At 26.0% G+C, this 25,322-nt stretch overlaps 1 protein-coding gene across 3 annotated transcripts in view; it reads left to right on the top strand.

The window, feature by feature from the left end:
- The window catches only part of LOC124952832 (neprilysin), a 94,099-nt gene that overhangs the window by 14,186 nt on the left and 54,591 nt on the right, over positions 1 to 25,322 (top strand). For 2 of the 3 annotated variants that reach the window (XM_047503310.1, XM_047503309.1), the window contains exons 4-5: positions 718 to 937; positions 18,648 to 18,755. In XM_047503310.1, coding sequence (XP_047359266.1) covers positions 718 to 937; positions 18,648 to 18,755 — 328 coding nt within the window. The remainder of the gene's footprint in view (positions 1 to 717; positions 938 to 18,647; positions 18,756 to 25,322) is intronic. The other variant, XM_047503311.1, reaches the window with a different exon arrangement.

Raw genomic sequence — 25,322 nt, forward strand, 5'->3', positions numbered from 1 at the left:
TTTTTTTATTGTTTTCTCTTTTTTCTTTTTATTAATATAATGAGTGAGGAATTCGTTTGAGGAACGTCACGGTTCGTTAAGTGGATCGATCTCGTTAATAAATCCATGATGTGTTCTCTTTTAAAAAGATATCGTCGTGTTAGTGCAATCTGCAATAGTTGTCGTTCTCATTTCATGTATAGTCTCTTTCTTTTTTTTTTTTTTTTATTAAATATATTTTTACTAGTTATCAATTAATCCAATTTAATACAAATTTACAAGTAAAAAAAAAAGAAAAAAAAAAGAAGAAGAAAATAAAACATTCTAAATCATAATGATAACTCCTAATTAGAGTTTCTTACAACATTAACAAAAAAGAAGAAATCATTATAATTAATTATCTTAATGAATATTAATCGATAATAATTAATGAAATTATAATTTTAATAACACCAATGATTGGTTAAAAATATATGTGTATAAATATATATATATATATATATATATATATATATATTTTTTTTTTTTTTTATAATTTAAAAAAGAAAAATAATTCTATATAAATAATAATTCTAGTAACTTTATTTATAATTGATTAAATTAATAAATGTATATTAATATCTACATGGCAAATTTTAATACACTTATTTGATTTGATGTACATATGTTTCTTGAATATTTTTGTCGTTGGAAAAAAGGAAACTTATTAAATTAATAAATTAATAATGAATGTTTTAGGACGAGGCATGTATTAGAGAACGAGACGGTCCGGAAGGTATTTGCGAAACGAAGGCCTGCATAGAAGCCTCGAATAGGATCTTGGCTTCAATGAAAAGAGGTGTGGATCCTTGCAAGGACTTTTATCAGTTTGCCTGCGGTGGTTTTCGCGATCAACAGCCCTATCAACCAAGTTCGAGTTTCAATATGTTGCAGGCACAAATCGACGAACATATTCATAGTAAGTTATACTTATGATTTATCTTTCTACATCAGTTAAGTTAGCTAACTTGTCGAAAACTTTGAATTCCCTTTCTCTCTCTCTCTCTCTCTCTCTCTCTCTTTCTTTTCTTTCTACCAGCTTAGGGTATAAAATCATACTGATAATTTATTTTCGTTCGATATGAAATTTCAATCGTTAGAAAATTTTATTATTAATTTAACGTTTATTTTATATTAAATTTTTTTTTTTTTTCTTTTTATGACATTATTCATAACGTTAAGTCTAAGCTTTAAGATTAGAATAAACATTTAGAAATTAAGATTGGACCAATTTCATTTTTTTCTTTTCTTCTTCAATTATTCCATTTTCATTTCAATTGTTTCATTTGTAATTTTTTTTTTTCTCTCTTCTTTTTTTTTTTTTAATCTTTCGCGAAAGAAAAAAGGAAGAAAGAAAAAGAATTAAAGAAATTTCAACGTTATCTTACAAAATTGAGATCTAATTATGAAAGAAAACTCTTTTTATTTGTTTTCTTTAGTTGAACATTAGGGGTTTTTTTTTTTTAAGAACTAAAATAAACGCTCAAAAATCGATAGAATCGCATTAACGAATGTTTTCTCTCTCTGTCTTTCTCTCTCTTTCTCTTTCTTTCTCTTTCTCTCGAGATAAATCTATCTTGGCAGAATTTAGAAAGAAGTCGTCGTTTTTCTTATGGCGTCAAAGAGGAAGAAGAAAAAGTAAGTAGGAGAATCGTGTGACGTACGGTCGAGTTGGCCAAAAAGAATGAGAAGTAACCCACCTTTTCTTTCTATTCTTTATACTCTCTCTCTCTCTCTCTCTCTCTCTCTCTCTCTCTCTCTCTCTCTTTCTCTTTCCCTCTCTTTTTCATTTCTTCTTCTTTTTCTTCTTCTTCTTTCAACTACACCAGCTGATAGCAAAGCTTTTAACCAATGCCAGATTTTCTTTTAGTTATTTTCGTAAAAAGAATTTTTCTAAAGAGAAGAATTTTTCTTTTCATTTTACCCGACATTTTTTTTTTTCTTTTTTTCCTTTCTTTTTTACGAGATTCGATTTAAATGTTTATATCAGCACGACTTGTCAACACTCTCTCTCTCTCTCTCTCTCTCTCTCTCTCTCTCTCTCTCTCTCTCTCTCTCTCTCTCTATGTCTCTCTTTCTTTCTCTCTCTTTCTACATATATAGATTTAAAAAATAGCCCATATATAAAATGTTTGAAAAGATATCTTCGTTACAATCATTCACTCTAGTTATCATAATCTAGTGAATATAAATTAATTAATAATGAATATAAATTAATTATAAATAATGATCAATGATGACATCATGATAAAGTCATCTGTAATACATTTGGCAATCGTTAATTTTCTTTATCAAATTAGATTGATATCATTCAGAGTATTCTGACTTTCGTTAGATAGATCAATAGAAACGTTTGAAACCTGTCTTGAGCATCAGAATTGGCTAATCGCTATCATCCCTGGCCCTCTTCTTCATTGTCGAAGTGTCGGTGATGAAGCCTTAGTTAGTAGTTGATTTTACGTAAGATAGAAAAACGTTGAGGGGGTAGCGGGGAGGGAAGGGAAAAGAGAAAGAGAAAGGGGGATCTACATGTATGCATTTTCAACAAACCCGATTAATCGTATTTAAAGGGGTCAAGTTCGTCTTTAAATAGACAATAGGCGATTTATTGTTCCTCGTTATCTTCGTTTAATCAAAAAAAAAAAATATATATATATATATATATATATATATATATATATATATATATATATGATAAATTAAAATGGCTAAGAACCATATATATATATATATATATATATATATATATATATGATAAATTAAAATGGCTAAGAACCATTGCTAAGTCAGATATAATTTTTATAGAAGACGCATATATACGTACACATGTATGTAGGTATATATGTATTTGTAAAAAAAAAATTAAATTTGACTTCGTTTATAAAGAATAAAATTTATTTTCAAATAATGTCTAACGAGCGAAGATAATCGTACATCAATTAATTGAAATTATCTATTAACGGATAATATAAAAATTCAATTGTTCATATAATAAATTGGATATATTTTTTGTTTATATAAAAATTATTATGTCGTGATGTATTTGCAAAAAAAAAAAAAATAAATAAATAAATAAATAAATAAACAAAGTAATCACGAATTAAATTACTAATAAGATTAATATATAATAATTAATGGATATATGATGTAAGAGAGAAATATTAAGAATAAGAACGATGAAGGAATAGTATTTAATAAAAAGAGAAGAATTATGAAAGTACGAATATGTTTCGTAATAGATTTTCCATTGAAGTATGAAATAATCATGACGATCAAGGACGACCACCGCGTAAAAAATTTTACGGATGTCGAACAATTCGTTCGAAAATTTGAAAGCTGCCAGACCGGCGTCGGTTCATTAAATCGTAACGAGCCGTCTGTACGCTGAGAAGTTCCTCGTGCGGTGGAAAAGTTGAAAGGGCATGGTAAACTTGAAGTACGTTCTTTTCATTTTCAATTCTTTCTCTTTTTCTCTCTTTCTCCCTTCCTCCCTTTCTCTTTTTCTATCTCTCTTCCTTTCTCTCTCTCTCTCTCTCTCTCTTTCTTTCTGTTCTACACCCCAATCCACCATTTCCCCTACTAAAGCATCACGCAGCAAAAGTGTTATTCACGTTACGGTTTCTCCAATTGCAAGATCCTTCCTTGGTCGAGATGAGAGAATATATATACATTTGTGTGTGTATATGTGTGTGAGGGAGAGAGAGAGAGAGAGAGAGAGAGAGAGAGAGAGAGAGAGAGAGAGAGAGAGAGAGAGAGTGGAGGGCAAAAAAAGACTTTCGTTGCTTTGCTGTGGTATTAATGAAAGAAAAACACGAAGAATACTATTGGTTTCTATTCGTAAACTATACACACTCTCTCTTTCTCCCTTCCCTCTCTTTCTATCTCTTCCTCTCTCTCTCTCTCTCTCTCTCTCTCTTTCTCTCTCTCTCTTCCTCTCTTTTTTCGTTCTTATGTACTTGGTTTTAAAAGTGATCCACGTAAAGTGTTACAAATTATTTCTGTCGTAATTGTTGCAATACAAATATTAATTGATTTCTTTTTTCACACCTAAATATATATATATATATATTCCTCTTCTTATATATATATCTAAGATATTAAAAATGTTCGTCTTGTGTTTCTCTTTTGTATCAAGAGATAGTTCTTCGAATATAGATTTTATTACATTCGATAAGAAGTATTATCCCTTTCTCAGAGAATTTTATTTCCTTTTTTTTTTTTTTCTTTTTTTTTTTTTATTTAGAAATATTAGCATTTTATTAAATATATTAGCATTATATTATGTTCTCTCCTTTTTTATTAATAAACTTATCGTATCTTTTTCTTCTTCTTTTCTTTCTTTTTTGTTTTTTTTTGTTTTTTTTTTTTTTTTATTTTATTTTATTAAAAATCCATTCTAGATTTAATGTAAGGAAAAAAATAATTGAATTCTGAGTAAACATCTACATAATGTATAAAGGCTACCGTGTAAACAGTTCGTAACTGTTTGTGTGCGATCTATCTATCTATCCCTTTTATTTCCTTCGGAAAATATCTTCCTCGGGAAATGGTTCTTCCTAGGAGGGGATTCTAATTTTCGTTAATGCAAGAAACGCATTCGTTTGATAAGAATGCAAATGCATTGTTGTTTACGCACATGTACGTACATATGTATACCTACGTATATTAATATATATATAAGTAGTAAGTAGGAGGTAGTTTGGTTTAATAAACAATTAACGTTCTTCTCATTATCGTTATTATTATTATTTTTTTTTTTTTTTTTTTGAAAAAGAATTTTAAATAGCTAGCCATATTATTAAAAAATTATTTAATAAATTTGTTAATAATTAACATTCTGTTCTTTTTTCTATCTTCTCCCTTTTTTTCTCTTCTTCTTTATTATTCGTTATTATAATTAAAAGTCATACTATTAAAGTAGAAAAAAGTGAATTAGAAAAATTTCGAAATTTACTTAATTTAATTTATTTAAATAATACTTATATGTATGAAGGAAAGAAAAAAGTACACGAACAAAAAAGGCGAATTTTGTTTTCTTTTTCTTTTTTTTTTTATCTTCGATCAATATATTATGACTATAAAAATGCAAATAATTTTTAATTGTTATGTACAAGGGGAGAATGAAAAAGTCCTTGGATGATTTTTAAATATCAATTACCTTGTTTTTCGAATCAGGCTAATTTCCTCATCTTGTTTTTTTTCTTCCTTTTTTTCTCTTTCTTTTTTTTTTTCGGATTGTAAAACTGTAAGACTAGCTTGTAAAACCACAAGCTTATCTGCGAACTTGAATGAATAAGTCTCTTGAAAAAGATTGATTGATTTTTTAAAATCATCTAGGAAGTTTTGACCCATTTTTAAAAAGTTTTCCGGCCTTTTTATATGTACATATGCATATAATGATGAACTCTTCCTATGTAATATATAATACATTTTTGGGTAATAGCAAATGGATGGAGATTGGGTGATTGGTTGGATTGATGGTGGGGGAAGAAGGATAGTAGTTCGGGTTCGGGGTCGATGGAGCAAACGAAAAATTGTCAGAAATAAAAGAAGTATCATGTAAGCATTAATTTCGAAAGGATAGAAGGAAAATACGATAAATAAATGAGTTGGGATAACTAGTACGACCTCGTTTTTGAGAATGATGCTCGACGACTGTGTATTACGTATGATCGATGCGGCAAGTAAAACCGGCGCCACGCGATTCGCGTACGTTCTAGCAAAGCCAGAGCTTGCGACCTTAACAGGAACAATAGGTTCAAGCGTATGCCAATATACCGGGTGACCCATTGCAGTTGATCATTTTACGTATGTATGTATGTATATGTACATACGTAAGTACGTTCATATGTATTTTCATCTTTGTTTCTAACAATTTATGTAATTAATTGTTATTCTTTTCCTTTCATTTTCTTTTCATTTTTTAAGTTTATTTATATTTAACCATTGTTTTAGAAAATTTTCGAGTGTTCTCCTTTTATTTTATTTTATTTTTTTTTGTTTTGTTTTTTGTTTTCATTACATTCATTACATTATATTAATCGTATCGATTGTATTAACGAGAGGTATCGTTTGGTTTCTTTCTTTCTTTTTTTCTTTTTTTCTTCTTCTTTTTTTTTTTCTTTTTTTTTTTTTTAATGATATAAATTTAGATATTTATTAAAGAATACGATGGTGTGATTTTGTTGTTTCATTATCAAGAATTGTTGGAATTGTTTTTGACAGAAATTCTTATCGTTGTATCAATAATGTTATTGTGATTTGTCATTGATATTAATTTTATTATTTCTATTATTATTATTATTTTTTTTTTTCATTATTACAGTTTGTATTATAATCAATAATTATTAAAATCGTTTAAGAATTATCATTAGTAATGATATTACAGTTTTATTTATTTATTTATTTTTTTTTTATATACATGTTTCTTTTTTATATTTTTGTTATTAATTTTATTGATTATATTAACTTCATGTTGATAACATAATTACATATACAATTGCAATATTTTATTATTTAAGTTTAAAGGTATCATTTATACATATGTATAATACATATGTACCTATGTTATATTTTATATTCTTATATGAGATGAGTTAATAATATCGTTAAGCAGTAAGTTTTTTTCTAACAATTTTAAAATGAAAATTACTTTATAATAAAGGGAATACTATTGAAGCTTAGTTTGAGGAAATATACGAAGATGAAACTTCAACCGTAATTCTCTTTCAACAGGACGAAGAACCATTAAAAAAGCGTTACTGCTTGTTCTCGCTTCAACTTCTCTTTTTATAAACTACATCAACTGAATAGAATAGAGGTTTTAGAAACTTTTTGACATTACATGTGAGAAGATCAAATTTTAGAAAGAAATCAAAAAAAAAAGAAAAAGAAAAAAAAAAAGAACAAAAAGCAGAAAAAAAAAAAAAGAAAAGAAAGATCATTTCAAAATGATAAAAGTTCTTCATGGACAAGTTATCACACGTTACTCGATTTTAAACTCATAAAAGTATTTCAACATCATACATTTATATTGTATATTGTATTTTATTGAATTGCTCATTGTTCGAAAAAATTGTAAAGGAAGAGAAAAGAAATGAAACGAGATCAACAATTGTTAATTAAAAAAATTCTTTAGGATTTTTATTTGTTCTTTTTATTAAATTAAATATAGATAATTTAATTCTTTATAAATGAAAAGAAATAACAATGAGTAAATTTTATATAGGTCACTCATATACACACACACACACACACACACACACAGACACACACGATTTTATAGTCACAAGAAAGATTAATCACGATAATAAGTATTTTATTATTATCATTATTATTATTATTATTATTATTATTATTATTATTATCACATAGATTTTATTTTCTACGAAATATCTATAGAAATTATAAAAAATAAAAAGTAAAAAGATAATAAATATTAATAAAATGCTTGTATTGTCCCGGGTACATTTCACTGTAGCGAATCTTAGCGTCATCTTCCGCGTAAACTCATGATATACATCCATCTCTTTCTTTTCTTAAGGTCCGTCATTACTTTTTTTTTCTGTTTTCTTTTCTTTCTATTTTCTTTTCTTTCATTTCTCTTTTTTCTCCTTTTTTTTCTTTTTTTCTTTTCCTTTTTTTTTTTTTCTTTTTTTTTTTGTCGAAAAGAAGTAACGAGAGATGAAGTATCTTACTTCACTCTTCTATTTTTTTCTTTTTGTTTTCTTTTTTATTTTCATTCTTTTTTTTTTTTTTGAATACTTCTCAGAAAGAAGCACCGTTGCAGACTTGAAAAGACTTGAAAAGACGTCAGTGAATTGAATCTTTACTCTTCTTTTTCAAGTTCATATATACGAATTCATTCGAGAAGAATTTTTAATCCTTTTACTTAGCATTATGTATATTAAATTTTTGATCTTCTTATTAATTTACGATAATATTTTTCATATTATTAAATAATATATATATATATATATATATATATATATAAATGATTATAATATATTCTTTTTTTATTTCTGATATTTTTTTTTCTCCTTATTTATTTTCCGTAAGAAAAATTTTATATTAATCGTTTTGAACGTATTAATGTATTATTTTATCACGTATACATATAATTATCGTTTTTAATTTAAATATCGTATTTATTAATGCCAATGACATTGAATGAACGAATATAAATATCGATAGTTTTGATCGAAGTTTTGATACGATGATGTTTATATTTGACACTTTTTTCACAATGAAAAAGATATTTTAATAATAATGAAATAATGTTAAACGATAATGAAATTAATGAAATAATAATTGGATAAAAAGGATCAATAATGAAATATATTTTTATTATAAGAACAATTAGCATATATCATACGGTATGGAAATTAAAAGATTAACATTAACGAAATCATCAATTTTGACAGTTCTGTCACTGAAAATGACAAGATTGATTGAATTTTAGCGGAAGAGATGTTAAATGTGAGAGGATATCTCGGTTTAACCACAATCATCGTCATGGTCAGGAATACACATATACACAAAGAAAACCGCAACGCATATAACCACAAACCTAAACGCATATCAAGCTTTTCTTCTCACGTTTACTATATATATATATATATATATATATATATATATATATATATATATATATATACACACAACACACATACCTACATATATCATATACATATGTATATATATATACATATATATATATATATACGTACACATATGCTATTCAAAGATAAGAATACATTGTTATAAAGATCGATGTCATTCGGCGTTAAAAACGATATCGGACATCATCGAGAAGAGTAAAAATGGCGGACGATCGATAGACCCACACGGGAGCTTTTACATCGGCAAAAATTCAATCGTGCTATTTTTAAACTCAAGTATGACATAGTTGTGTGCATATACACATATATATATAATATATATATATATATATATATATATATGTATATATATGTTAAAAGTATTGCAAGTAAAATCATTGATTTTGTACATGAAAAACCATCATGGCGCTTGATTATTTTTTGTTACGTAAAAATAACATAAAAATAATATAAAAATAATAGTAATAGTAATAATAATAATAATAATAATAATAATAATAATAATAATAATAATAATAAAAAGAAGATAATGTTCCGAAATTGCTCTTTAAATGGAGGAATAAGTATCGTAGAGGGATGACATTACCGAGCTGAAAATAGAAAGATTTATTTCAACTGCAAAAATGTCTTTTCTCTCTTTTCTAATAGCATTTCTCTATCTTTTATGGCACATTTCGTGTCTTCGAACATTCACACACACTATGTATTACTGTATTACGTATATCTACGTATTACGGGATAATAGTACGCTAGAATGGTATTTCATGTATCGTGGAATATCGTTGAGTAACCAGATCATGCTTTGTTGCTATGAATGTACTCATAGAGATATATATCTTTATGGTGTTGTAGGATGATCGTGATTTATACGATCAACGTTTTGCTCTGTTAATGTTACCAACGTATCAGGAAAACTATATGAATGGATAGTTTAATATCAATTATTCTTGTGTGTTTATCATATCTATTCATTATTTAAACTAAACAATTCTCATTTGCTTTTTTCCGTGCATAGGTCTCTGTGTGTGTGTGTGTGTGTGTTTCTTTTTTTTTTTTCTTATTAATAATACGTATAACGATAGATCGAATTTATGTTGATTTTTGATTTTTACAATTCGTCATTAATAATATATATCATTTAGAATTCGAATAACTTCGAATAACTTTTAAATTATAATATTAATTTGTTTAATATTGATAAGTCAATTTTTTATGTATTTTTATTTTTCTCTTTTTTTTCTATTTTCCATCGTTTCATTTAACAAATTTCGATACTAATTAGAATAATAAATGTCGAAGTAAAGTCAGTTTTTTTTTTTTTTTTTTTTTATTATTTGTCTTATAATACATAAAAAAAAAAAAAAAAAAAAAAAAAACAAACTCGTATAAAATTTATTTAAATACTTTCGTGATCCACTTTGTAATAAGATTGGAGTGAGAAGATATACTTTGTTCTTTTTTTTTTTTTTTTCTTTCTTTTTTTGTCTCTTAAGTTTCGAGTTAGTAAAATAAAAATTGAAAAGATTTAGGGGGAGAGAAAAAAAAAAGGACGGATCTTTTTTCGACTTTGGTCGTCGAAACTTGCAAGTAAGTTTGCTAACGACAATAGAATCGTTCACTTGGTCGGTTTCATGTCTTCACGAGTTTAACAAAAAGATTGTAACTGGTTGTACGTGCATTTAAAGACGGAAAGACGAGAAATCCAGAGTCATTAGCAACTTCCTGACAACCGTTGTTGCATCGTTACTATCTTCCTTGAAATGTTTAGTGCAATTGAAAGAAAGATGCACTTACTCGTATGCGATTGAAACGACGAAAGAGAAAGAGAGAGAGAGAGAGAGAGAGAGAGAGAGAGAGAGAGGGGGGGAGGAGAAGAGAGAGAGAAATAGAGAAAAAAAGGAAACAGAAAAGATAAAAAAGATAGTTTTATTGCCAGTGGAAAAAGAGTTCGATAAAAATAAAGAATACTTGAGTATTCTTACGAAAACAGTTGATAATAAAATTTATTAGACGGGATTAAAATATATTTATCATTTAATTTTATCATTTCAATGAACAAAACAAAAAATTATATAAAAATACGTATATGAAATAAAGAAAATTTGAGTTTGTCGTTAATTAATTAATTAATGATAAAAATTATTAAACGACGTTAATATAATATCTCATCTAATTCTATCATCTTTAATTGAGAAAAAGATAGGTAAATACATAAATACATAAATACATATATACGTACGTACATGTGTTGTATTTTATCTTTGTTTAATTGACATGAAACCAAGAAGGACAAAGAAAGACAGGGACAAATAGACGAGAATGAGAAAGTCGACATCACCGCGATCTTCCATTTCACATTTCTCTGTAGAAATGAAACAAAGGTGCAAACGTCGACAACTGAAGTAGTTAGAGAGAATAGTTTGAAGGCGTTATTCTACAATAGCTATTTTGGCTCTTACTCTTACTCTTTCTCTTTCTTTCTTTCTTTCTCTCTCTCTCTCTCTCTCTCTCTTCTCTTTTTTCTATCTTATTCTTTCTTTAGAAACGCCTAAAAGTTTCAATCAACCTAAGTTGCCAAGTTTGTAAGACTAGGTGAGTGCAAGCATTTGGATAGTCGAGATGAAAAGTTTTCGAGTGTTTGAAAATATCTACATAATACTTGTTGGACAAAGAAAGTAAAGATTAATTTTCAAAATCTAGTTTGTCGGATTATTTGGATATCTAAAAAACAAAAAAAAAAACAAAAACAAAAAAAACAAAAAAAAAATTAGATTTTTATATATATTTAGAACAATAACATTATCATTTACCATAATGCAGTAACATTATTATCAATTCTATTATCATTTTTATTTTGCGAAATTAATAATAATAATTTATATGTTTATTTTTATTTGTTTATATATTTATATGACTAATATCAACTAATCTAGCATTATATTTACTATTAATTACGATTTAATCGAATTAAAGTAGTTCCTTAAATATTGTAAAAAGTAAAATATGATTCTTATATATTTTCTGAGTATTAATTTAAATAACTAGAGAGAGTAGAAGAAAAAAAAAAAAAAAACAGAATTATGAGAACTATGAAAATATCGAGGTTTTCGTTATTTTTTCTATGTAATTTATTATATTTGTGATGTCTTTTTCTTTTTTTTTTTTTTTTTTTTTTATTTTCTTTTTATTTATTGAAACAGATTCAAATCAATTTATTATCTTAACGTTAACGTCAACATTAACGTTAACATTATTATCTTAACAATTATAAGCTTAACATTAAATTGCTTCATTATAATGACTTAATAAATTACTTACATTAAAATATTTCATTAGATTTTTTTTTTCAAAATGTATCCTATAATAAAAATCGTCGATAGTTATTTAAAATGAGAATAAAAGGATATTGTAAAATATAATAGCTATACGCATTATATTTTTGTATGTACGAGAACGTATGTATGTATGAGTTTTCGTATATATCGATCATTAGAAACATAGCAAAGAATTGTTCGTGATATATAATCGTCATGCGGCCTCTTAGGATTAACATCAACTTGCTATTTTATGTACATATACAATACATATATTGTTCAAACATGATTGCATATGACGAACTTATGCGTATACGTACATTAGCATATCTTACTTATTTCTGCACGCTATCAACTTAGAACACGGCTATTTCATAAACATAATTTTCTCTTTTACTTCTTCTTCGAAACTCGAACGCGTCCTCGGAATAATAAATCTTCTTTTTTCTTTTTACAAAAATTACAGTTAGTCTCGTTAAAGAAAAGAATTATTTTATTCCTTTTTATGTCACATGATATTCCTGTATCGTTTTTCTTTTTCTTTTCTCTCTTTTTTTTTTTTTTTTTTTTTTTTTTTTTTTTAAGATTTTCCTTTCTTCTGTTTTGTGATTCAAATTTTTTATTTTAAATATTTTGCTTTCTTATTTATCGATTTATTTCTATCGTGATAATTTATATGATAATTATTCTGATTTATTTGTTATACAGAGTAGTTATTTATTTGTTTGTTAGATTTAATAGAAAGTTATTTATTTATTCTACAGGGCAATTGTTCCTAGTCGGAGGTGAAAGTTTTAAAATCTAGAAAAAAAATTAATCTGGTAAATGTCGAAAAAGAGTAATTGATTTTTAAAATAATCTAGGAACTTTGCGACTCTAATTTAACCAAATAATAAATCAATTATATAAATTACTTATTAATTTATGTAGTTTTATAAATCGGAGTCTCAGTTTGAATTTTTTTTTGACAAAATACATTAATTTATTTCGTAAGAATTTGTTTATAACAAATTGTTTATAATAAATTGTTAATTAATTATTAGCAATATGTTGAAAAAAATAAAGAAAATTATATCAATTAAAATGATATTTTATTTAAGTCTTTATGACTTAATCAAAGAGATATTGCCATGTAAATGCAGAACGTGGTTATTAATAATATAGAAAAAAATTGTTCGTTCGATAAAAAATTAATTTGTTTATTAATTATTTATTAATTTATGTCATTTTAAAAATCGGAGTCGCAATCTAAATCTTTTTTTTTTTTGACAAAATAAGATGAATTTACTTCGTAAGAATTTATTTATAAAAATTGTTTATAACAAGTTGTTAATTAATTATTAACAATATATTGAAAAATAGAGAAAATTCTGCCCTTTAAAATGGTATTTGATTTAAGTCTCTATGATTTTTAGTTCCGGAAATATTCTCATTTAAAAAAGGATATTTACGTTGACCTACTAACTTTGTAATTTCATTTGAATTAGCTTGGTGATATACTGACCTACATAAATTCTGAGAATTTACGCGGCCTTACTACTACTACTACTACTACTACTATTACTACGAACAGCTGTACTATGTGAATTATGAATGGAAATCTTTCGAAAGCGATATCTTCGGAACGAAAAGTTGTAGAGACTTGAAACAAACGCCATTTTCAAGAATTTTTTATTCTTTATTTATTTAAATATTGCAATAATGTCGTTATAATAAAATCGATTTTGTTAATAATTTTAAAAATTGAATTTTTTCTTTTCCCTTCTTAATAAGAAGATAACTACAATGAAATCATTAATAAATTTTCATTATAATTATATTTGGAGATTATTAAATGTTACGATTAAATATTTATGTAAATTTTATTTTGTTTATTTAAAAAAAATCTATTACTAGTCATCAATGTACGAAATTGAAAGATCGAAAACTCGGATTATTTTTCTTTCGTAATAAGGACATAATTATGATGAAATTGTTTAAATTTTTATTCCAATAGCAACAATTTTATTTTATTTATTAAAAATAAGGGATAAAAGATCTATAGATAATCGATAATATACATAATTGAATGATCGAAAATTCGAAAGATGTTCTTTTCGTAATTAGAATTTTGTGCTTACCATGCATTTATTTTGCACTTATTCTGCATTTATTTCGGACTTACCTTATTATATTCAATTATATACTATTATTTTACTTAACCAAAGAATAATAATGCATGGTAAGCTAAAGTAATCATAACTTTTTTATTACTACACTTACATTTTATTCCTATCTCCATAAAAATAGTTAAAGCGATGCACATTGTATGAACGTTTTATAATATTTTGCTTGTAATATTTAGCTTTATTGCAAAAAGAAAAGAACGAAAGTTATAAATATAATAGTTTGGTATAATTTCCGGAAGACGACGGCTAAGTTTTGTTACCGTCATTATGAATAAACGCTCGTTTACTCATATCCGAATGGTCTGTCCTCGTTCGCGAGAATGCCTTTAAAGAAAGGAAGAGAAAAACAGAGAGAAAGAGAGAAGCAGATAGAGAAAGAGAAAGAGAGAGAGAGAGGATAGAGAGAAGAGAGAGAGAGGAGAGAGAGAAGAAAGAAAGAAAGAAAGAAAGAATGAGTTGTTTTACCATCGTCATTTTTTCAACGTTCCGTAGAAAAGATCAAATTCAACGAAACAATTTTTTTTCTTCAGATAATGTTTTATTTTCTTATGCTACTTTAGTTCCTTTTAGAAATCACGTCTATTGTTAACATCATTATCATTAATATCATTGTTATTATTATTGTATTATTATTATTTTATTAATTATTTCCCTTGATTATTGTTATTATTTTTATTATCAATTTTATTATTAATTTTTTAATAAGCACTTTTATCGAATAGAATTTAAAAAAGTACAATTGATTCAAGACTGATCATATTATTAATACACATTTCAGAATTTATATTTTAAGAATTAATTTAAATGTCTATCTGTCTATGTTATTCTCTCTCCCTCTCTTTCTCTCTGTATGTGTGTGTGTGTATTAAATATAAATCCATGTAATTTTATATTTTTTATTATCTCGATTTAAAGAAAATTCGAACAATACTATAGTTCGTTCGATTCGTCAATTTGAAAGCTCACGTTACATTTTATTGGAAAATATGTAGACAAATAGATTGTCCTGTATCGATGTGATCGCTACGTTCGTGTATCCTCTATGATCTTCTATTCTTTTTATTTTGTTTTTAAATGTGTCAGTCACTTTGGCATCGTAGCAGAGTTAACATCGTTCGAAACTAACGTCTATAACGTACACACATAAATCCATTTTCCTTTTAAAATATTAAGTAAGTTTTTTTCCTTTCCTTTAAGGGAATTTTTACATTTAATCATTTATTATTTTCTTTATTGCGATCAATTAATCTATCACGTTATTATTTAATATATTATGAATTATTTAAACGTATAATAATTGTAAAATTTCTTTATTTAATTAATTAATCAATAATAAGATAAAAATTTCTTTTGCCATTTCGACAAATTTCTTTTACATTTGAATATTTACAACATGAATTTCTACATGTATAATTAAATTAATGATTATGAACGTTTTGTCAACGATAAAAAATATACATTTTTATAAATCGTATAGTTTTAATTGTATTGTTATTTGTCAAACTGATACATATAATTTAAACAATTATATCAATTTTTCTTGCGAAATTTAATACATAATTAAATAATTATACATATATATATATATATGTATATATTATAATGTAAATTAAATTAAATTACATTAGCTAATATTATATATAATAATTCTACGAATACGTACATACATTTAAAGGTTCAAGAATAAAATATCAATATTGTTATATTAATTATTTAACGATCTAATGGAATTAATTAAATTGAAACTCTCGGAATAAATAACGATTCCGTTTAACGTGATGTTACATACAAACAAGATATGTCTATGTACATAGAATAATTTGTTAATGTGAGAGCAAATAAAAAGAGCCATAATAAAGTCTTGTATTACTGACGTGTAAAAAGTATTCCCGAGACATGAAAAAAAAAAAAAAAAAAGAAAAAAAGGAAGAAAAAAAAAAGAAGAAGGAAAAGGAACAGATAGAGACGAAGACGAAGATGAAGACGAAAGGAATGAAAATTTCGTAAATAAAAGAGAAGAAAGTATAGCATAGCATAGCATAACATAGCATAGCATAGCATAGCATAGCATAGCATAGTGTAGTATAGCATAGCAAAGTGTAGTAGTTGGTAGTTGAATAAATTGATGAGTTCGTCGTGAAGCTAGATTTAAGAACCATAGTACATAAGATACACGGGGCTAAAGGACGAATCAAGTACTCTTGCTTGTCCGTACTATAAATAATTCACGTTAATCGATATATCTTACACGTAGGGCTAGAATATATATATATATATATATATATATATATATATATATATACATATGCATATAGATATACATATAGATATCATATAGACATACATATAGATATCATATAGGTATACATATAGATATACATATCTATATACATATACAAATACATATATGTATATTGCATATATGTATACGTTTATGTGCATAAGAATGTATGTGGTATTCTCAATGTTCTACGATACATCTCGTCGTGTTCCACATACGAATCTCCTTGTATTCTCTTTCTCTCTCTCTCTCTCTTTCTCTCTTTCTCTCTCATTCTCTTCCTCTCTGTGTGCTGTTCTCATTGAACATCGAAAAGCTAGGAACGAAACGATCTAACGTTCCGTAGAGTTACATATGTACGTTCTCTCTCTTTCTCTCTCTCTCTCTCTTTCTCTCTCTCTCTCTCTCTCTCTCTCTCTCTCTCTCTCTCTCTCTCTGTGGGTTACACACTTTACCTTTGGAAAAGATGTTCTATCGGTTACCTTTTGTCTGTGTTGTTACCTTCAGTCAGACTTTGTAAAGGTTCTTATTCAAAAGGATATATATCGGAAAAGACAGAAGCAACATTTCAAGCAACAATCAACATTTGTTTTATCTGCGGTTTTCATATTATACTACTACTTGTTTCTATCAACTATTTTTGAATGTTTCTATTTTTAAGGAGCTTTCGTCGATACATACATACGTACACACATAGATACATACACACATATATATATATATATATAAATGCATACATACGTGAGTAATGCTTTCGTTATTCCATATAGGATGTGTAGGAGTTTATTGAGGGAAATATTGAAATCAATGGCTCTATACAAGTTCTTTTGGCGATTGAAGTAGCTTTCTTTTTGATGATTTGTTCTTCTCTTTCTTCTTCTTCTTCTTTTTCTTTTTTATTTTTTTTTTTCTTTTCATTAGTGGTAATCATTGATAAGTAGGTTGTTCAGTGAACATCACGAACGATAAAGCCTTAATTTTAAATGATAAGTTAAGTTTTTTTTCTCTCGAGTCATGATTCATGGATCATGGTTCACGATCAAGGATCACAATCACGGAACAAAAGTACCAGAATGAACATGAACATGATCATGGATAAGGGCAAAGGGTAAGAGCAAGGGTCACGGTAAATTTATTATTTTAATAGATTTTCCAAGAATTTAACTTGTCAAATGTAATTAATAATCCTGTCGTAAAAGATATGACTAATCGGTGTTGACATAAAAAATTAATTTTGATAGAACAAAGGAAAATTGTATTGTTACATTTTATTTATATCTATTTTGAATGCGAATCTATTAATTCAAATTAGTGTTAATTGATATTAATGATATTATGAGATATCTATTCGTATGCACGCGTGTGTGCACGTGTGTGTGTGTGTATGTACGCATACGCGAAGTTTGTGTTTGTATATGAATGTTCGAATGACAATTGATGATTATTTAAAAAAAAAAAAAAAAATAGATTCTTTTATTATATAGTAAATCGATCAATTCTCTGCAATGAGCATTAAATTTTTATTGTAAAAATTTAATTTAAAATGATATAGAAAAATATTTGTAGTTGAGATTAATACATTATTGCAAATAATTTATTGTTATGCTATTAAATTTTTTAATGAAATTTTAATGAAATTTTCTATTAAACAATTTAATGTATATACATATATATATACATATATATATATATATATAGATATATATAATACATTTTTTTAATAAAAGTACGAAATGTTTGATCTATTGTTTGGTGATCCATCAGACAATGTTGAGATAGAAATTGATTTAAAATTTAAGATTTAGAATTTAAAAGAGAGAGAGAGAGAGGGGGGGAGAGAGAGAGATAGTATATATAGAATCAATATACGATTATTTATTGAATTCATTAGTTTTCATTGATTCGTTAGCAAACATGAGAAAATTAGATTTTTATGAGCATTCATTTTATGTAATCGTTAATATTTTCAAAGCAATCATATCAAAATTTTATTTACGATTGTATCGTCAGATTTGTTGATATTAATTGATTAATTAATTAAATAAAAAAAAGATAAAAAAGAAAATAATTCTTATTAATCATAAATATTATCATAAATATTATTAACAATTTTTCTTCATGATTTTGTATCGTTAGATCGATATGGAAAATTTGATTAACTAATTCCAATTTGTTCTATTTTTTTTTTCTTTTTTTTCTTTTTTTTTTTTTCTTTTTTTTTCTTTCCTTTTTTATTTTATTTCAGAAATGTTAATAAACGAAACCGGTCGAATGGTTGGTGTCTTCGAGAAGCTGGGTCATTTCTACGTTAGTTGTCTTGGGTTCAAGGAGAAGCCTGTCAACTTTACACCTGGTAAGTCGATACTCGAGAGATATCTTTATCGTCGTTCTCTTCGAAAACGATAATGAAGAATCTTGGTAAAATCATCATGGTAGAACTATATAGAAATAAGTGCTTGGAGAGAATTGAGGAAGCGAACGTCGTCGCTGGTATGAGTAAAAACGTTTATCTACTTTCTAGTTAAAACGTTTTTGTTATCATCTCTCGCAGTGATAATATGAAAACTTCAGTTGATATTTTTCTCAAATTTATTTTCTATTTAGATCGCATCGAAAACTCATAGAATAATTAATAATTCAGAATAAATTAAGATTTATTTATTTATTAATTTTTAAATGGGTTTTTGTACGGATTGAAAATAATTCTCAGTATTATTGGAAATAATTATTAAAAAGTTCATGAGGTTTTCAAAATCATGTATTTTTTTTTTTTTTTTTTTTTTTTTTTTTTTATGTTATTAACTCGTTAATCTTTGGAACAATATAAAAATAATAATTACAAAATTTTTATAAGTGTTTAAAAATTGTTTTTGTTTTTGAAATTATTAGAAATAATATTTAGAAATTTTATAATCATTTGAATCGTCTATATTATTAATCATTATAGCAATGAAAAATTTCTTAGATATTTTAAATAATGAATTTCTAAATGTTTTAACAATAATAAGAATAATTAAAAGTTATAATATTAGAAATTTTTATTAATACTCAATAAACATTTTCTACATTTAAGTATTTTATATTTGCAACATCGATGATTATCTAAAAATCTATTAATTACATTAATTGCTATTCATTAAAATTTTTACATCATTAATATTAATATCTTTAAATATTTTTATCATATCATATCATATTAACGTAAAACATTAATTAGCACGTGCAAATCTAAAATATTATAATACGAAATACGTAATCTGAATATTGGTATCTAAAATAAACGTTGAGAGGTATTTCCTTCGTCTTTTCGAAATTATATTTACATTGATGATCGATCGATCATGTGCATTATTTATGTGTCGATAGTACGTGAGCTGTGCATACGGTCAGAAAGCAAGCACGTCTGCTAGTCAGTAACCATCTAACGTTTCAGAACTATGATGGATGTGATAGAAGAATCCACCTATTTCGTATAAAAGATAAACTACTATGTTTTATTTATTCAAATGTACATATATATAAAGTAACATGCAAAAGTTCGAGAAAAGAAATCTGTAATAAATGTTATGTTATATATTAATGAATTATGAAATGAAAAAAGAAAAAGAAAAAATTGTTTTTATTTTTTATTTCTTAAATTGAAAAATTAAACTTATACACATTTTTCTCTTTTTTTTTTTTGTATCTTTAATATAATATAATATTTATTTATCATTAGTATAATATTTTTAAAGAAAAATATTAAATTATTCGAATGATAAATTTTGTATTAATTTTTAATCAATATTTAATGACGAATTTAACTTTTGCATGTATTTTTTCTTTTTTTTTTTTTTTTTTTTTTTACTTTCTGCATGTTATCTAAAAGGGTACGAATGTTAATGGATACAAATTGAAATGTGATGTATCGAATATTTTTATTTAAATCGAAATTAATTGATATTTCTTGATATGAACGAGTTTCATGGTATACATTTAAAAAAAAATTTATTTTTTTCAATTGAAGAAAAAAACAAATTAATTAACATTTTAATGAGATTTATGAATGGAAAAAAAAAAAAGAAAAACTTGAAAAATATTTCCAGATCATAAGAGATTAAAGTTTAAATCCGAAAATTTGTAAACTTTACTAGCCTTTTGGTAAGATCGATAACTTCTTAAGCTACTTTTGAGCATTTTCTAGTCAAGGAATAAGAAGAAGAAGAAGAAGAAGAAAAAGAGAGAAGAAGAGAGAATAAGAGGAGATCGTGTGACTCCGACTAATAGCTTGACCTTGGCTGAGTCATAGAAAGTTACCTTCTAGCGATCGATAACACAGAAACTTCTGTTTTCCAACCCCTTTCTAGTAGCCCTTTAAGCATCCACCCTCGTTTAAATCCTTTCGTAGTTTACGTTTCATCATAAAAAAGTGAAGAGCTCTATTTACCTATCCTTCATCCTGCATTCACTTTCAAAATTTCTAAAAATTCGAAATAGTTTCTTTTTTTTTTCTTTTTTTTTTTTTCGCAACAACATTCACGTCATATTCAGTTACAGGGTGTCCCAAAAGATATGACCCATATTTTAAGAGCGTATCGAGGGAATCCTATAGTGCAAATTTTTAATAACAACTTAATATTCGTGTAGAGAAAATGGAAAAAAAAAAAAGAAAAACAAATAGAAAAAAGAAAAGTAAAATCACAAATGCAGTTGGTCATGACGGTCATTGGTTTTTATTAAAAAGTTATTCCATGCGGTTCCCTCGATACACTCCTGAAGTATGGGTCATTTTACCGACACCATATATATATATTTCATTGTTTCGTCTTTTTATCATTTTTCCTTTTTTTTTTTTTTTTATCTTTTTTAATTTTAATTTATATAAACAATTTTATAGAATATTAATTGATGCTTTTGATAATAAATGAATTTTATAATTTTGAAATGAATAAAACGAAAAAAGGAAAAGAGAAGAAAATCATTTATATTTCATCACATGAAATTTTTATTTACTTTCATGTGTTATTATATAATCACATTGTTTATTTTTATATGTATGTATATTTAAATTAATCTACGTATTCTTTTGTGCGTTTGCCAATGATATTAAATTGAATCATTTTATTCTTTACATAATATTTTATCAATATAATATATTTTATATATACATACATTACAAATAAATACCATATCAAATTGTATTAATAATTGCGAAAATTACATCTCTCTCTCTCTCTCTCTCTCTTTCTCTCTCTCTTTCCTACCTTCCTTCCTTCCTTCCTTCACTTTTTCCAATTTTTCTTTTCTTTTCTTTTTTCTTTTTTTTTCCCTTAATTATTAAGATTTCAACATACAAAAAAATCCGCAAACGTGAGTCGCTGTAAACGACAAGAGAAATAATAGCGGTAATTAAAGCTTTTGAAGATGATTATCGATGAGTCGATTCCGATGATTGAGTCCTTCGAAGATAAAAATAGGTTCGGTCCAATAAATTGAGTCCAATGAGAGAGATTTCGAAGGAAAGTATCGAAAGGAAAGAAGATGATGGGAGAGAAGATTGGTTGAAGAAGGATGAGAGAGTTCGGAGAATAAGGGAGGTGAAAGGATGAGGGGATAAAAAAGGGTTTTTCTCGTTGTCCAACCCTTTTATTTGTGAAACTTTATGCGTTCATTTTCGATCGAGATGAGGGGTGAGAATTGTAGGGGTCCTTTGGTGGTTTTGTGTAGCGGTTACGAACTATGTGCCTTTTTCGTTGCACTGATTTGCATTCTGTGAAATCCTTCTCTTTTCCTCCTTTTATTTGTTTCTCGCCATTTCTCTCTCCCTCTCTCTCTCTCTCTCTCTCTCTCTCTCTTTCTTTAACAGATAGATACTTTTTATCTACAATACATGTATTCCACTTCAACACATTCTCTGGTCAACGTTTTACGACTGTGAGTTACGTCAACGAATAGGTTGAGAGCACAGTGAGGTAAAAACCACATTGGTAAACCTGCTGCCTTTCGTTTTGCTCTCATTTTTTCTCTTTCTCTCTCCCTCTCTCTCTCTCTTTCTTTCTTTCTCTGTTTTTTATCTATCTATCTATCTACCTATATATATATATATATATATATATATATATATATATATATATATACGCGCATATACATATATATCTTTCTCTTTTTCTCCATTTCTCTCTCTTTCTTTCTCTCTCAGTTTCCGTCAATCTGTGTGTATGTATGTACGTACATATACTCCACACAACAGAAAACGATTCTAGTAGCCACAGATCGTTATTGATGCGCATATAACGTTTGGGACATTGAAAATCCCGACGCGAAATCTGCTTTCATGGTTATCAAAAGAAATATTAGACTTTACAATATTTACAGTTTTTTATTTTTTTTTATTTTTTTTTTTTTTTTCTTTGTTATTTTTCTATTTCGTTCTTTTTTTATTTTTTTTATTTTTTTTGTTAAGCTCCTTTGTTTCGTTGGCTAATGGATGATTCTTTTTTATTCTCGTTTTCTTTTATATTTATATTTATTTACAATATTTATTTGTTCATTCATTTTTTTTCTTTTCTTCTTTTTTTTTTCTTTTTTTTTTTTTTTGCACTTTTTCTTTTTTAATTGGCGCAAACGCGTATTTCGAATATTACTATGAATTTTCAAATTCATCCGATTAAAAATATTATTAATCGATGTGTGAAGTGTTTCGTAAAATTATTGATCGGTATAATTGAAATAATTTGATCGATTTAAATAATTAAGTTTTTAGATTGTGTCGGTAATTATGTCGTTTTTATTACGCATTTATACTTTATTATATATAGTAACTATTTTTATTTAAAATACTGACCATATGTTTAGACATAATTGTTTGACTAACTTTTTGACAATTATAATTAGAAAGATTGCTTGTACATTTTCTTTTTTCTTTTAAATCAAATAAACTAATTAAATATTATGTTTACTGAAGAGTACAGTTAATTTATCTTTCACTAAAATGTATACAACTTTTTGATAGATTTGATAATAATTAGAACAATAGAAAAAGAAAATAGATAGATGATTGACTTCCCTTATTTCTTATGTCATTAAAAATTAAATTTCATTGAATTATTATTAATACTTTTGTCATAATGTTTAACGATAAAATTCACAGATAATAATTTAAACGTAAACTATTAATAATGAAATAGATAAAAAAAAGTGTAGAAAAATTGTGTACAAAGAATGTGTAGAAAAAAAATGCGTAAAAAAATTGTGTACGAAAATAGTGTATAAAAAATATTTACAAATCGTTGACAATTTTCATTTATAAAGGACATAGCTGTATTTTGACAATAAGAGTAACGACTATAATAATCTCTCTTTTCCTCCCTCTCTCTCTTTCTTTCTTTCTTTCTCTTTTTCTTTTTCTTTCGAAAAAGCATTCACGATCAATGTCAGTCGTTGTAACGATTTAATAGTCCCGCAAGAGAGATAAAAATATAGTAAACATATAAAAAGTATTCCTATGTGTGTTATAATTCTTTATAGATGTATCTCTCTCTCTTTTTTATAAAATATCTTTATTTCCAAAAAAAAAAAAAAAAAAAAGAAAAAAAAACAAGTGTATGAAATAAATAATAATAGATAAAAAAATTCATATTTTATAAATTTCTAAAAACCAATGCATATGTAATATTAAAAGAGAAAGAGAGAGAGAGAGAGAGAGAGAGAGAGAGAGAGAGAGAAAGAAAAAGAGAGAAAGAGAAATACAATAAAAACAAGAAATATTTCTTTAAATTATATATATATATATATATATGTATTTTCTTTTTATAAAATCATAAATTATTATCATTCTATAAAAATATGTATATTATAGATTCTACAAAAAAGTATAAAATAAATAATAGTCGATTGAAAAAACGGAAACAAATTTTATAAATCTTTAAAAATCAATTCATAATATAAATATATATATATATATATATATATATATATATATACTTATTATTTATATTTATATTAACTATAATTAGAGAGAGAGAGAGAGACAGAGAGAGAGAGAGAGAGAGAAAGAAAGAGAGAGAAAGACGTACATATTTACGCACATACCCACACACAATATGTTATACGAGAACGTAAAAGATAACTAGAGTTCGTTATTGACGAATTAAAAGTTATCAAAGTTCAATTTATCAAGCTATAGAAAGAAGGATCGTTATCGTTCAGCATGTTCGTTGAACAGCCGGAAAGGATCGCATTCGAGAAATCGATCGGATAGCCATATCGTCGTCCTTGTAATCTCCCTTAATTATCACACGATTAATTACAGATCTGTCCTCGTGTCCCGTGAACATGTTAATCCCTTAGGACGGACATTATTATCCTCGCGAGTATCGTATTCGTGTCATTGATCTCGTTTCAGTCTCTGGATACTCGATCCGATCTAAATGTCACCAATGAACCAACCAACTTGTCTTTTATATAGAGTATATATATATATATATATCCTATTTGTAGTCATTTGTAATCGAAAACAAAGGAAATAATGACTGTTCATTGCAATTTGCTTAATCGACGATTTAAAAGGTTAGATATTAGATCGTATAAATTCAATTAAATTATCTTTTGATAAAACTTTGTATTATTTAAAAATTGTTTAAAAATTGTATTGTTTGTATTGTTTAAAAATTGAATTAGACTGTTTTTTTTTTTTTCTTTCCTTAATAGATTTGAAACGTTTGCACGAAAATGATAATTTCATCATTTACAGGTAGGTATTATTCGTTAAAAGAATTTCTAACGTTAAATATTAAATTTGATAAATTAAATGAATATAATAATAATTAATGGGTATGAAGTATCGTGTATTTTCAATTACATTAGAATTTTATTAGATTTGAAATGTTTTTACGGCAAGGTAATTTTATTTTTACACTAATTAGATTTTCTTTGAAGGATT

This window comes from Vespa velutina, chromosome 11 (genome assembly GCF_912470025.1).
Source record: "Vespa velutina chromosome 11, iVesVel2.1, whole genome shotgun sequence".
In the NCBI taxonomy this organism is placed as follows: domain Eukaryota; kingdom Metazoa; phylum Arthropoda; class Insecta; order Hymenoptera; family Vespidae; genus Vespa; species Vespa velutina.